This window comes from Primulina eburnea, chromosome 1, assembly GCF_022965805.1.
Source record: "Primulina eburnea isolate SZY01 chromosome 1, ASM2296580v1, whole genome shotgun sequence".
Lineage (NCBI taxonomy): Eukaryota > Viridiplantae > Streptophyta > Magnoliopsida > Lamiales > Gesneriaceae > Primulina > Primulina eburnea.
In genome coordinates, this window is record NC_133101.1 from 10,920,868 (window position 1) to 10,934,730 (window position 13,863).

The 13,863-nt window shown below is 34.2% G+C and overlaps 1 protein-coding gene and 1 pseudogene across 1 annotated transcript; one reads left to right on the forward strand and one right to left on the reverse strand.

Annotated features, from left to right (window-relative positions):
- The first annotated feature begins 4,351 nt into the window (after nt 1-4,351).
- On the forward strand, nt 4,352-7,025 carry LOC140827488 (uncharacterized protein At1g01500-like; annotated as a pseudogene).
- Nucleotides 7,026-7,500: 475 nt separating this feature from the next.
- Nucleotides 7,501-9,616, reverse strand: LOC140827483 (BTB/POZ domain-containing protein At1g63850-like). The gene is made up of 2 exons (XM_073190159.1): nt 8,352-9,616; nt 7,501-8,104 (listed from the first exon to the last, which is right to left on the reverse strand). The coding sequence occupies exons 1-2, from the start codon at nt 9,540-9,542 to the stop codon at nt 7,811-7,813; spliced, it is 1,485 nt and encodes a 494-aa protein (XP_073046260.1). The 5' UTR covers nt 9,543-9,616; the 3' UTR covers nt 7,501-7,810.
- Between the last annotated feature and the right edge of the window lie 4,247 nt (nt 9,617-13,863).

The window sequence follows — 13,863 nt, forward strand, 5'->3', positions numbered from 1 at the left end:
AAGATTTGCAATCTCCCTGTGAATTTGGAAGATCCTGGCAGAATTGTTTTGGTTGCCATACATGTCACGTACAGCATTCCAAAGATCCAAGGCAGATTCTGAATAGCTGAAAATTTCTGCAAGATCCCGCTCCATCGAGTTAAGAATCCATGACATAACCTGTTGATCCTTTGACAGCCAAGCCTCATACTCTGGCGAACTGGATTCAGGAGATTTGAGAGTCCCATTAATGAATCCCAATCTTGATCTACCACCAAGAGCAATGGTAATTGCTCTAGACCATGGAAGGTAATTGAATTCATTTAGCAACACGGAACTTAATTTTTGAGAGGTGTTGACATCACCATCACCAATATCCTTCGTCCCTCCAATAGCAACAATGGCTTCTGCCATAACAATAATTAAGAAAAATTTAAGCAGCGTACAATGATCACCGCTCTGATACCATGAAGAATTGAGATAGAAAAAACTCTTATTCATACCGATTACATACACGTTACAAGTATATATAGAGATACCTTTAGTCAATCTCCATCACACGTAATTAGCCTAGGAATATGGAAATACAATAATCAGTTCCTACTAATAAGCCTATACAAAAATATACTCTAATTTCCTCCACTAATGTAGCAAGACATATATACACAGAGTATTCTTTAATGCTAATATTCTTGTATGCTTCAATAATAGTCGACGGTATGAAAATAATAAGACTGATATCTAGGGATATAAGATAGTATCAATAGATAAACACGCACTATCTCGGATTCATGAGCCTAACAGCCCGACTCACTGACACTCAACTAATTACACTCTGCGCTCTTACAAACATAAGGAAATAAAATATCATATTGGCTAACAAATATAAATTTTGACTTGGTGGTCATAAGCGGTTGATCCTAATAATTATTTTTAAAGCAAATGGTCTTCAAAGCATCGTTCCAATAGTTAAATGTGTTTTGAATCCTTGTCAGATCGATTTTTTTCCTGCAGTCTCTGACTAACTCAAAAAAAAATTCTACATTTCCTAACGTAAATGTATTTTTCAGATAAAATTGGTTACAAAACATTGAAAATTTGAAACAAATATATGCTTTTCAGAACTAAATATCTTATATTGGTTCATCTATATGATTTTGAGTACCTGAATATGTATAACAAATTTTAATATTAATGACACATCTTTTATAGATGAAAATTTAAATTTTAATATTAATGACACATCTTTTACGGATAAAAATGTGGTATAAAACCCTGAAAATATATTATTATGTTATATAGTATAATTATTATTTTTAATTAAAAAACTATCGAAATTAATCTGATAATGTGACCTTCACGAAAAATAGTGAGTCTCATGTGAGATCGTCTCACGGATCCTAATCTGTTAGATGAGTCAACCCTACCGATATTCACAATAAAAAATAATACTCTTAATATAAAAAGTAATACATTTTCATGGATAAACCTAATAAGAGATTCGTCTCACAAATACGACCCGTGAGACCGTCTCATACAAATTTTTGTCCACAAAAAAATGAAATCTCGATTGAGTATCCAATTGGATAAAAATATGTTTAATAATGAAATATTTTTTAATTAAAATTTAATATAATAACTTTCTCAATAAATATTATTATTATTAAAATAACAAAAATAATAATTATTAATATTCTATTATTTTAAAATTAAAAATAATATTAAAATTAATATATAATTATATTATTATTATTATCTTGATTATTAATATTAACATCATTATTAAATTAGCATCATTTTTTTTTATTATTAATATAAAAATTAAAATATCTAAAATAATAATCACATTATGATATAAATTTAATTTTTTTAAATTAATGAGACTGATCCTTGAGTCCATTGATCTCATCTAGGAGTGTCAAAATCAGACACGACTCACAAATTCGAAAAAATCAATTTGAGTTTGGGGTTTTCGGGTTCGAGTCAGATCTGGTTGGACACGATAGCTGTCCTGAAAAAAATGATTGCATTTGATTGGGTTTGGGCCAACCCGAGTTGGCCTGAAAATTTTAATTTTTTTTAAAAAATATAATTAATAAATATTGCTTATATTTTTATATATTGTATGTTTGAAAAAAATATTTATTGTATATTTTTATCATAAATTTTCATAATTTAATATTTATTCTGAGCATTTTTTTAAAACAATTGTTTATTTGGTTTAGTAAATATACTTTATTTTTATACAATTAGATTTTCAAATTTAAATCATATATATGATGGAGATTTTGTTATTATGTGTTTAAATTAAAATATTTTTTGATTTTTTTTTTAAAAAAATTAAAAATTCAAAATGAGGTTAATCGGGTTGATCGGATTCGAGTTCGGGTTAAGAGTTTTCGGGTTGGGGTTGAGCAATTTTTGAATAGTATATTGTTTAACCCGACCCAATCCACCCGAATTGACATCCCTGATCTCATCTATATTCTCTCGGTAAACAACTCAAATTCGCGTCTCCCGCCCCCTAGTTTAGGAATTTCAAAAAAAAAATGGTTAAACTAATAAGGTAATTTTTTTATATAAAATAGTTAAGAATTGAGAGTAATAGCATGGTCGTTCCTCTCACTTCAATCTCTTACCAAACATGAATTTAAAAAATAAGTTGAAAATGTTAATTCTATTTTGACGTGATTTCCTCCTATCAATCATGTCCTTAATATTGAACTATATATATTTTTTTGGATAAAAAGTGGGGGCTTTACGTGTTTTATCATTAAATTTACATTTTCACAGCCTAAATTCCGAGATTTTTATACCAGGCGGCGCCATGCATGTGCTGAAAGCAATTCAAGAACCCACCATTTGTCTCAACTCAATTCGAGAGAAATTTCTTGAGACTGTGAGCTGCCTACAAATTTAGTGATATTGAACGCATAAATGTGGTTCTATTCGATTTGATTCTGAATCCAACAGCAAGCATGAAGCACACGCTTCACGCCTTGGGGGGTTTGCTGGGGGCTGGGGAGTGGGTTTGTTTGCTAGCGTGTCACAGAATGAGAAGGGTGGTGTCGTATGGTGATGGCTATTTTCTTGGAGTCTGTGTTTTCTGATTTCTCATCACATTTAATTATGGCCCAGTGATGGGCTTTTCATTCTTTCGTCATTTTAAATTGTGATTTTCGGTATTTTTTTTCGAGATGGGAAACTTTTTCTTCGCACATAAAGCATCTGGGATTCTTGGTTCTGTATTTATTAGTGCTGGCTAATTTTTTTGGTTTGTTTCGTGGGCAATCATGTTTTCTGATATGTAATTATATTTTGTGGCGTATCGGGAGGTGGTAAAATCAAGTGTTTTTTACTGTGCTTTTTTGGTTCTACATTTGTCATTAATGTCTTCATTGATCATGCCGCTCAAGCCATTTTACTCTAGTTCCTTCAATGCATTTCTAAGGAACTTAGTATAAAAGATTTGGAGAAATTACACCTCGGCTTTTAAGTAATCAATTTTGTTGGTTTTCTACTGTGCTTTTTTGGAGTTTTCTTTTATTAAGAATTGCGACTCTTTCATATATATCTCTCCCTAACACCTACTTTATATTCTCATTTTCGGGCTCTTTTTATCAGGCAAATTAGTAGCTGGATTCTTGGTTTGTTCTTATGCGTCGTAGATTTTTTCTTACTTTCTGTTTGATGCAACAATAAAAGCAAAATCTTTCTGTTTGCACAATATTTGATATTTGTAGGCGTGCCAAGTGCGAAGATGCACCAATGTGTGTGAAAATGATAAAATCTAACTTCTAACTATTCAAGCGACGTGAATTCTAAATTCGACCGTCAGTTCTAGTCTCCTAAAACAACTATAACGCCAAAACGAAGAAAACTATCGGAAATTGATGGAAATAAACCTCTGACATAATTTTGAATTTATAAAAATTGTAGGATTTCATCAAAGACATGAAAAATATAATAAATTGTAAAGTTGCTGAAATCTGAAACAACAAGACGTAGAATGCTAGAAATATGCTGGAATGCTTAAAAACTAATGCTTGAAGATTGAATTTTTAGCAGAAAGTATTTTGCAGATTTTTGCTGAGTTGAGTTGTTTGTCATTGTGTTAGCCGATTCCTCCTTTTTCTTTGTTGTGCGGTGTGGTTCCTTCCACTCCCCCATGACTCTCGATCTTCTCCTATTTTTTCCCACGATTTCCTTCTCTTTCCACGATATTCTTGTTTGGACGTTATCTGCTTATTTAAATACACTAATGGGCTTCTTGTTTTTGTCTATTAATTTAACTTTTGGGCTTAAATAATTAATTGAGCCCAATTTAATTTTTGGTGCAAACACTTTCAATCAGAGAGCCATTTTTTCCGTACTCAACCTCCAATCCCTTCACGTTTTTTCATTTCGAGTAGCGTTTATCACCTCTTTTCTTAAAAGGTTTTCCTTGTGGTTCTCACTTCTCATGTCTGTTTCTTTCGTGCAAATTTGCGAAGTTTTTGTCCATCTAAACTCCTCCGTTGGTCTCTTGTAGGAGGAATTTGCTCATTTCCCACCTCTTTCCTGTCCACAATTCTGTTCTTTCAACTGTCTTTCTTCGTAGTTCTTGGAAAGTGGCTTATTCAGTCTTTCCTTGTTTCTTGAAATGCGTGGAACGCTTGTTTTATCACTCTTTCATATTGCTCTACTAGCATTTTTTCAGGTCTTATTTCCAGATACAAAAATATTAATTCCCACTTCCGTAAGTACTTCTCTCAATCCATTACATCGAGTGAGCTAAATGAATTTCCATGAAGGAGTGGAAGTGTTGTTTTCTTTGAGAGAAATGGAGGATTCTGATGAGGAACACCACGAAAACAGGGTTGTCGAAAATGGTAACACTGTCATTAGGCACTCGTCTCACCAGCAAGGCATAAAAAACAAGGCATCTCTGGCATGGCTTGATTTGAGAGTTTTTTATGTTAGATTCAGCAAATGTGTGATTCAAGATGATTCCATTCCTGAATATCTTACAGTGAATCTACGTTCCATTGAATCGGAATACTCTTTTAGAGATAAATGGTATTAGGACAAGCATATATGCTGATGGTGTGTCATCCCTTTTGAAAAGGGACAGATTAGATAAACGATCCGAGGAGGTTACTTTTGTGAGTACCGATAGTATCAGGATGGCAGGGAGTGTGAAATTTGAGGTTTTTTGTAAAGATGTTCTGGTTCTATCTGGGACGTTGGAGCTCTGTCCTAGCAATGGATTCATCTGTGAGTCGAAATACCATTGGCAGGGTTGGAGTATGAATTGTGAATCAGATGTACATGTCGGGGCTGGATTTTTTAAGGGGAATCAAAATCATCATGCGGGTTTGGATTCAATTTCGCCGGCTATCGAGGTTTATCTGGCTGGTTGCTACTCGAGTAGTCCTATTATATTGACTAAAACTTTGCAGATTGGTCACGGGAAGAAGCAAAGGAGGAGAGGGATGCTGGATTCTATACCAGAATATGAGGCAATTTTAAGTAAGAAAGATGATTCCTCGGCTGCCTTCGGAATCCAGGTACCTGTCATCGGATTAGTGGATTCATAAAAAAATTGCTTCAATGGAATTTGGTTACCCTTTTGATTTATTTGCTTGTTAGAATGTGGATTTTCTTGTTTAGCAAGTCTTGGCCTTCGCATGGTTGCTGAACAGAAATGAACAATTCTTGCAGAAAATCTTCTTGGTACCACAAGTCTTGGGACATTTAAAAACATGTCCTGAAATTTTCAGGATAGTGAAATCGATGATGGCACATGTTTCAATGCAGAAGAATCATCATTATAGGCTTTTATCTCTTGTCATATGATATTCAATTTTCAACTTCAACAGGGTCCCCTAGTGCAGATGATAACACATATATGAAACAAAAGTATCACCTTGCAGTAGCAATTAATTCGAAATGGATCTTTACAGAAATTACGCATAAAATATTACAGTTTTTAATCTAGAGAACTTGGGGATCCTCCCTTATTTGGAACTTTGATTCCGGCTCGCGTTTATGGTGTCTTTAGTACTTTACATTATTCGAGTCGATGCAACCTCTGCTTGTGTTCACTTTTGCATAACAGGATATATATGGCCATCGAGAAGTTAGCTTTACACGTGGTTGCTTTCTCAATGCATGTGTCCATCTATAAATACCCCTTTCGAGGACATAGCTGCATGATGCATTGATGTGGTTCTTGGTTTCGCATGGTTATCACCTCCTTAAATTTTGCTTCATATCATCTACTTAAACTTGAAGAAACAAAACAAATCGTGAAAACTAGACCTAGTTTACCAGACTAGTTCGGTTTTAATGAACTAGTAGCAATTTCTCAATTTTCAAATTCTTGTTTTCTGAATGTTTTTCCTCGTATGATTTGTTCAAACACTAAAATATAACAAAACTAGAGTTCCCACTGACTCTTTTCCTGCACCGTGCATTTTGCAGTCTCGGAATGGCCTGGAGTACAAACTGGAAGAGGAAGATAACTGCAGTCCATGTTCAGGAATGGATAATTTCGAAGGTGAAGATGGAGAATTATCATGGTTCAATGCTGGAGTAAGAGTTGGTGTAGGCATTGGCCTCAGTGTTTGCCTTGGTGTCGGGATAGGAGTTGGATTGCTCGCTCGAACTTACCAAGGAACGGCCAGAAACTTTGCAAGACGCCTAATGTGATTTGTTTCTTTGTCCCAAACAGTTCGGTTTGGTCTACTGTAGGATCCTGTGCCCTCACGCTGAGCAAAAGCAAAAAGAGGATCACCGATCCTGCTAACCCAATGTAGGTGTAGAAAGCTGACAATAAAATCTCTAATTCTGTAACAATGGAGAGTTAGCCAAATATCATGAAGACTTGACGTCCCAAGTCCAACCTGTCTAGCTTTTTGTTTTTGTTGATGAGTCGTTCTTTCTAACGAAGCTTTTGTAGTCTGATGAAACTATATTTCCTCTGATGCCACGTTAATGTTCTGTGAGAATAAGATTTCGGAACTTTTGGATACGTTACCAATCTAGACACTTTACAAGGTTTAGCTTTATCTTTGATCTCGTTTCGTTGCTTGTTTCTTGTAACAGTCGATACATGTTCCATTACAGTAACAGAATCAGGTCAGACGTGCCGGGAACATTATATTTCTCGCCCAAGTATTCTCACATGGATCCATGTAAAGCCAGTTTTCTCGATGCTACCGAACGTCATCAGCCAAATCTGATCATATGAGGTCAGATCTGGCCCCTCCATACTAGGAGGTGGTCAGTCTATGCTAGCATCGCAGTAGTTTGTCGAGCCAGTCTATGCATGGTAGACCATCATCTTAAGTAGCTACAATAATTCATCGCACCATCTTATGAAGCTATTCCTCCCATTCTACTAATAGAAAAATGGGGTCTTGTAGTATTCATATAGGTGGCAAAAAGTTTCTGGAATATACAACCAAATTATAGCTCTATAATCGGATATGGAACGGGTGTCACAGCATTCACATAGATGGCAAAGAGTCTCTGAACCATAACTTAAACAGAGCACTTGAATCCGATATGGAACAGGTGTTACAGTACTGACGTAGGTTCCAAAAGCACATAAAACTATACATTCACGATTTAAACAAAAAAAGTATCTGAACTCTACAACTCAAATTTCTAGAACAGAAACGACACGCAAGTCCGCAACCAGTCAATAATCATGAAATGGTTGCCTTCGAGTTGATAAGTAGGTAGGTGGTCATTACTGCAGAAAATATACAAACTGCTTGCTTTGCAGAAGATTTATGCACCATTCAAGCAGGAGTTGACAAGCTTTTATATACACATTGCAGGGTCACTCACATGATTCAAACTGTTGGGGTCTGTTTGCACGACGAAACCAAGTAGTAAAAGCCGCAACCAAATGAGGGCAGTCATCACCGACACGAGTTGAAAAGCGAAGACACTGCTGTAGCAAGTCTTGAGAATCTGACATAGGAAGAGTTGATATAATTCTCAAGAATGTTTCTTCCAGCTCGAGGTAGAGTGTTTTGTGATTCGGCCCCATAGGCGATGACACACTTTCTCTGTCTTTGTCTTTGCATATTATCAACACCGGAAGCCAATCTCTTACAAGATTCATTCTCACCTGTTGTGGACACTTTAGGTGTAAATTGACAGGTTCTATAAAAATTTGAGTAACAGCATGTGATGGATTTTCTAGCACATAAAAACATGAAACCAAACTAGGAAGTGTATAATTGCATTGCGACTCCTCCCCAAATCATTAAATAGTTCCCAGAAACAGAATAGACAATATCAGTATTGATTCAGGATGTCTTGTAAAACATTGGTCGACATCTGAAGGATAAAGGCACGTATATTTGGGAGAAAACCTGTCTAGTGGCCAAAACACTGCCCGTTGCGACAGCATTAGCAAGCTTGCTAGTGCACCGAAGCACGACAGAAGGAAGTCCCGGAAGCATATTTCTCCAAGGACCTTCATAAAACGCCTTGTGCAAGTCTGCAGTAAAGGAAGCCAGCTCGCTCCAAGCCTTCACAGCCGAGTCCGCTACTTTCAGCTCAAGCATCCTCTCCACCAACCACAACAAGTGTTTCCCGTAATTCATAGCAGTGTACAGATTCACCTTCTGAATCGCCTCCGGTGCAAGACGATTTGCTCTAAAGTCGGGACTCGAGTACTCCTCCATGGCCTGCTTCACTATTCTCAAATTCTTCTCAAACTCCTTATACAAAACCCTTCTTGCTAACTCCTTAGAGGAAAAATCCTTCAGCAGCTTCACAACAAACGCTTTCCCGGAGGCCATGCTAGGGCTATTGTAGATTGCAGTACGTACTAATCCGTGAAGCATTTCCTCTGATGAATCACTCTTCGCCGGAGAAACCCTAGCAAGAAGCTCTTTGGATTCTTGGTCACTCAGTAAAGGAATCAAATCCAATATTTTTTCTTCTTCATCTTCGTTCCACGGCACTGCCTCCAGGAATTTAACACATGCCTTAATGCAATCCTCGAAGAGTAATTCAAGCGCAATCGGAAGTATACTGAGGACTGTGGATACGCTACCAATCGAGGACAACAAATCATCGGAGTAAAGCAGCTGGAGAACTTTCAGGTAATTGTCGATGGAATCAGAAGTTTCCGGAACCGAGAGACTGAATTGATACTGCTTTCGCGAATTTCCTGAATTGTTCGAAGAGAAATCATCCTGGTGCTGCCACCGTTCCGACAGGAACGCAGCAAAATATTTCGAGCGGCGAAGAACGAGAGAATGAAGATGTAACTGAATCTCGGCCCGATCGACGGTGGTAGCGGGGAGTTTTTTGGTATCGGAGGAGGCGTCGGATGATACAAAAAGCGGAGTTCCACGATCGGGGTGAAGGCGGAGGATGACGTCAGCAGTCGCTGCGTCGTTGAATCCGCCGCCGCAGGCGGAAGCGAAGGGGTGGAGAGAATAGGGAGACGACTCGATGACGGAGGAGAGGCAGTGATTGGTATCCACGCGCTGCCTCTTCTTCGGTGCGTCGGAGGTAGCTCCGTCGCAGTTGCCGCATCCACCACTGGACATCGAAAAAGATAATGAAATGGGGAAGGATTTGGACGAGGATGGTTACTTGATGAACGACAACATTTTTCACACTGATAATAAGGGAAAATTTGGTAATTCACAAAAAAGTACTGATCGTAATTTTATTATTTTGTTCATAAAAATAAAAGCCCAAATTAATCAAAATAAAAATTGTACCTCAAACTCGACTTAACACTCTACCTCACACTCCACCTCATATGTGTAAAGCTCGCGTGAATATGAAAACATTGATCCAAATATGTAAAACTCGACTCAAATATGACAAAATTCAACCCAAATTCGATCCAAATGTAACAAAATGTATCGAAATATGGAAAAAAGCGACCCAAAATATGACAAATTCGGCTCATGCTTGACCCAAATGTGAAAATTTTACCCAAATATGAAAACTTCGACCCAAATTAGACCCAAATGAAATATGTATATAATTATTTATGTAGATATTCAATCAAACATTACATAATGTAGTGGTAAGATGTTGTGTTATACAAAACACATGGTTCCAATCTAGATTGGGTCAAAATGTGATTTTATTTTTTTTCATTTTATTTTAATAAGCATGTGTAAAGATGATCTTGTCCTTTAAGTCACTCTCTTTTACCAAATTCAAAAAAGTCAGACTCCCTCCAATTAAAATAATTCGGTGGATCTGAAAATAATTATAATTGTTATTATTAAACTAATGTCGTGCTAATACCAAAATCAAGTGAGTCTTTGCGATGTGATTACTAAAATTATCTCAGAGGCAATTATAAACAGCTTCAAAGTATCATTTCAATTGAACAAACTGCCTTTGTGTAGGGACATCTAATAACTGATAATATCATTGTAGCTTTTGAGTGTCTTCATACTTTGCATGAGAGATCTCGAGGCAGAGAAAGTCTGATGACTTTCAGGTTGGATATGATTGTTAAGGCTTAATAGAGTTGAATGGACGTATCTAATTATGACAATAATATCTAAGTTGAGATTTTCCGACAGATGGGGGAAAAAGTTATAGATTATTTGAGCACCATACAACTCTCTTTTTGGCATCAACGAAATCTGCCGAGGGAACAGAAGGCCTTCGAGGGGGCTCCGACAAGGTTGCCCTCTTTCACCATATTTATTTTTATTGTGTCAAGAAGGACTGTCTGATATTCTGAAGCAGGATTCAAATATATGTGTATTTCAGAGGATCAAATGTGATTGTGTTGTTCCTCATATATATATATATATATATATATATATATATATATATATATATATATATATATCATTTATTTTTTTGTTGATGGTACATTATTTTTTGGAAAGACATCTACATCTATTTGGAGATTTTTAATTGTTTACAGTAAAAATTTTAATAATTTAATAAAATAAAGTAAGAAAAATGAGTTTCTTAAACTAATGTTTCACGCCTCGAACATTTTCGCATATATATATATATTATTATTATTATTTTAAAAGCATGTCACGCCAATTAATTGGGCGTGACTTGCTTAATTTTTTTTAAAAAGCAAGTCACGCCAATTGAATAGGCGTGACTTGCTAATTTTTTTAAAAAATAATTGATGGATACCTATGGTTGAGGAACTATCCCATGTGACTCACTAAAGTCTTATTAATTATTGATATATGCATGTATTTTTTTTCTTTTATAAAGAAGATGTTAAAAAAAATTAATTAAAATTCGCGTGTTAGAGTGATATAACTTCCTTTAATTATTTAAAAAAAATACAATTGTATCTCGTTGAGCGAGGAACATGTAGCAGAGCATGGTAGTCAAAGGGTGCAAAACCATGTGTTCTCCTTTAATTGATAATTGGAAGCATCTGCATGCTTTTATTATATAATATTAAGAGTCGAATATTGTGTTTCATGTTTTTTTCTTTGTCGTCTCTTTACTCGTAAGTTTGCTTAATTTTTTTATGTAATGTGTTTACTCGCTTAACTCTAATTTTGAGTTAATTTGAATTTTTTTTATGTTTTTGCAGGTAAATTTTGATTGAACTATCAACATAAGATATGTATACTAATATAATTATTTATGTAAGTATTAAATTTATTGACGAAATTATTATTTATGTTAAAATATTATTTATGTGTTATGTTAATTTTATTTTTTTTCAGTTTTAATTATTATGTGTTTTTTAAATTATTATTATTGTTTGTAAAGATATTTCAAAATTATTTATTATGATAAAATTATCATTAATTATTTGTTTAGGAAATGTTAAGAAATTTAATGTTATATGTTAAATCTTATTTTTTTATTATTACTGTTTTCTAATCATTCCATAATTATATATTACCCTGATAATAATTTTAGATTTGATATGTTGTATGTATATTTTTGTGTCAAATTCAATTTAAAAAGCTAATTTATTTATTTTTTAAAAAAAACTTTTAGTAAATTTTTTTAAAATAAATATTCAGGTTTTTTAAAGTTGATTCTATTTTTTTTAACTTTAATATTTAATTTTTAAAAAATACACTCTTCGTTAATTATGAGCCACAATAATGTTATATTTTTATTTTTTGGTTATTGTTCATTTTTACAATGTCTGTATAATCATATGTTAAGATAATACTAATTTTAAGTTTATATAATATGTTTTTTATGTATATTTTTGTTAAGTTGCTTGTTTTAAAAACCGCGACTTGTGTTATTTTTTTAAAAAAATAATAATAAATGAACATTCTTAAATATTTTAATAAAATACACTCTCCAATTATATATATTAACTACAATAATATTAGATTAATTTAATTGTTTAAGATAGATTTGAAAATTTATTACAACTTAATCAAGTCACCCCCTCTTATCAGAGATGTCTTAATTAATTTTTTTTTTTGGAAAAAAAATTAAGTCGATCCCTTTTAGAGAGTGTGACACTAATATTTTTTTAAAAAATGTTTGTATTTTGACACAGTCAAATATTTATTAGTATCTATATATCTTTAAATTATTATGTGTTTGTTATTATTATTGTTTGCGTAGATTTTCAAACTATTAATTATATTAATAATAGAATAATAATTTTATTATATTTTATTTAATATATTAAGCTAACTTAAGTTAGCTTTTTTATTTGATTTTATTTAGATTGTCAATACTAGTATTTTGAGTTTTTCATGTCAATAAATTTCAATATAAAAATTTAAATCTGGGTATGTATATAAACTTTATTTATTAAAATATTCGTAGGAATTTTATATGTGTACCCATGTTTGAATTCACTTAGGCTGTGTTTGGTTGGAAGGATAGGATAAACTAATGATTAGTACGTAAATGATAAAGAAAATGATTTTGGTAGGATTGTAATATATGTTGTAAAATAATATTATGTTTGGTAAGATTTTTAAGTGTGGGATAATTTTGAATTTTTGGATGAAAAGACGAAATTGCCCTTCCCCTTCCGGAAAATTAGCGACGGATTTTAAAAACTGTCGCTATTAGCGACTGTTTTTTAGAAACCGTCGCCGATCTGGTTTTGAATTATTTTAGTTACTAAAAAATTTGACATTTAGCTACCGTTTGAAAAAAAAACCGTCGCTATTTGCGACGGTTTTTTACAAACCGTCGCTAAACAGGTCCATCGCCTGTCGGCCGGTGCTCGGCCGCGGTTGGCGGTCCGTCGGCGGTCGACCGGTGGTCGGCCGGCGGCGGTTGTGGAGGCGGCAGTCGGTGGCGGGAAGTGGTGGTAAGTTTGATTTTAGGCGGGAAGTGGTGGTGAGTTTGAATTTAGAAGAAGGGTAAAATTGGAAAAATAGGAGGTATTAAGAGTGGGATAAATAATCCTAGGGGGTGAGGAGGTATTATTTTAACCTACCTAATATAACCTAATCATTCATAGGAGGGATTGACTTGGTTAAATAATCACCCCAACTAAACGCCGGATAGAGTAGGATAAAATTATCTATCCTACCCAATCACCCCAACCAAACGTTACCTTAGAGAGATGTTATAAAACAAGGTACAATATTGCCACAACCTTAATCAATGGATCCCTCTAGTAAGAGTACTAGAGAACGACATATGTATATACTCTAAAGGGTGCGTGAAAGCATATAGTACTTTTATTCTCAGATGCGGCATTACCGAAAGGGGGGCGAAAACGGTCATTTCTTAAGAGAAAGCAAGATCGTAGCGGCGAAAGATTAGCTATTCCTTTTTTCATCCTAGCACTATGAGAAGGAAGGAAGACTTCCAAAACTCGTAGATTGTAAAAATATTAATCTTAGTGTATTCATTATTTTTTACTTATAGTTAATATTTTATATTATAATTGTTTTGATAATTAATATTGTAGTTGTT

Bases quoted from the DNA above. Each gene is read 5' to 3' on its own strand.
- LOC140827483 (XM_073190159.1), bottom strand. From the start codon at position 9,542: ATGTCCAGTGGTGGATGCGGCAACTGCGACGGAGCTACCTCCGACGCA. The intron at 8,105-8,351 runs GTTTTCTCCCAA...TGTCCACAACAG, and splicing joins GTGTTTTGGCCACTAGACAG to GTGAGAATGAATCTTGTAAG.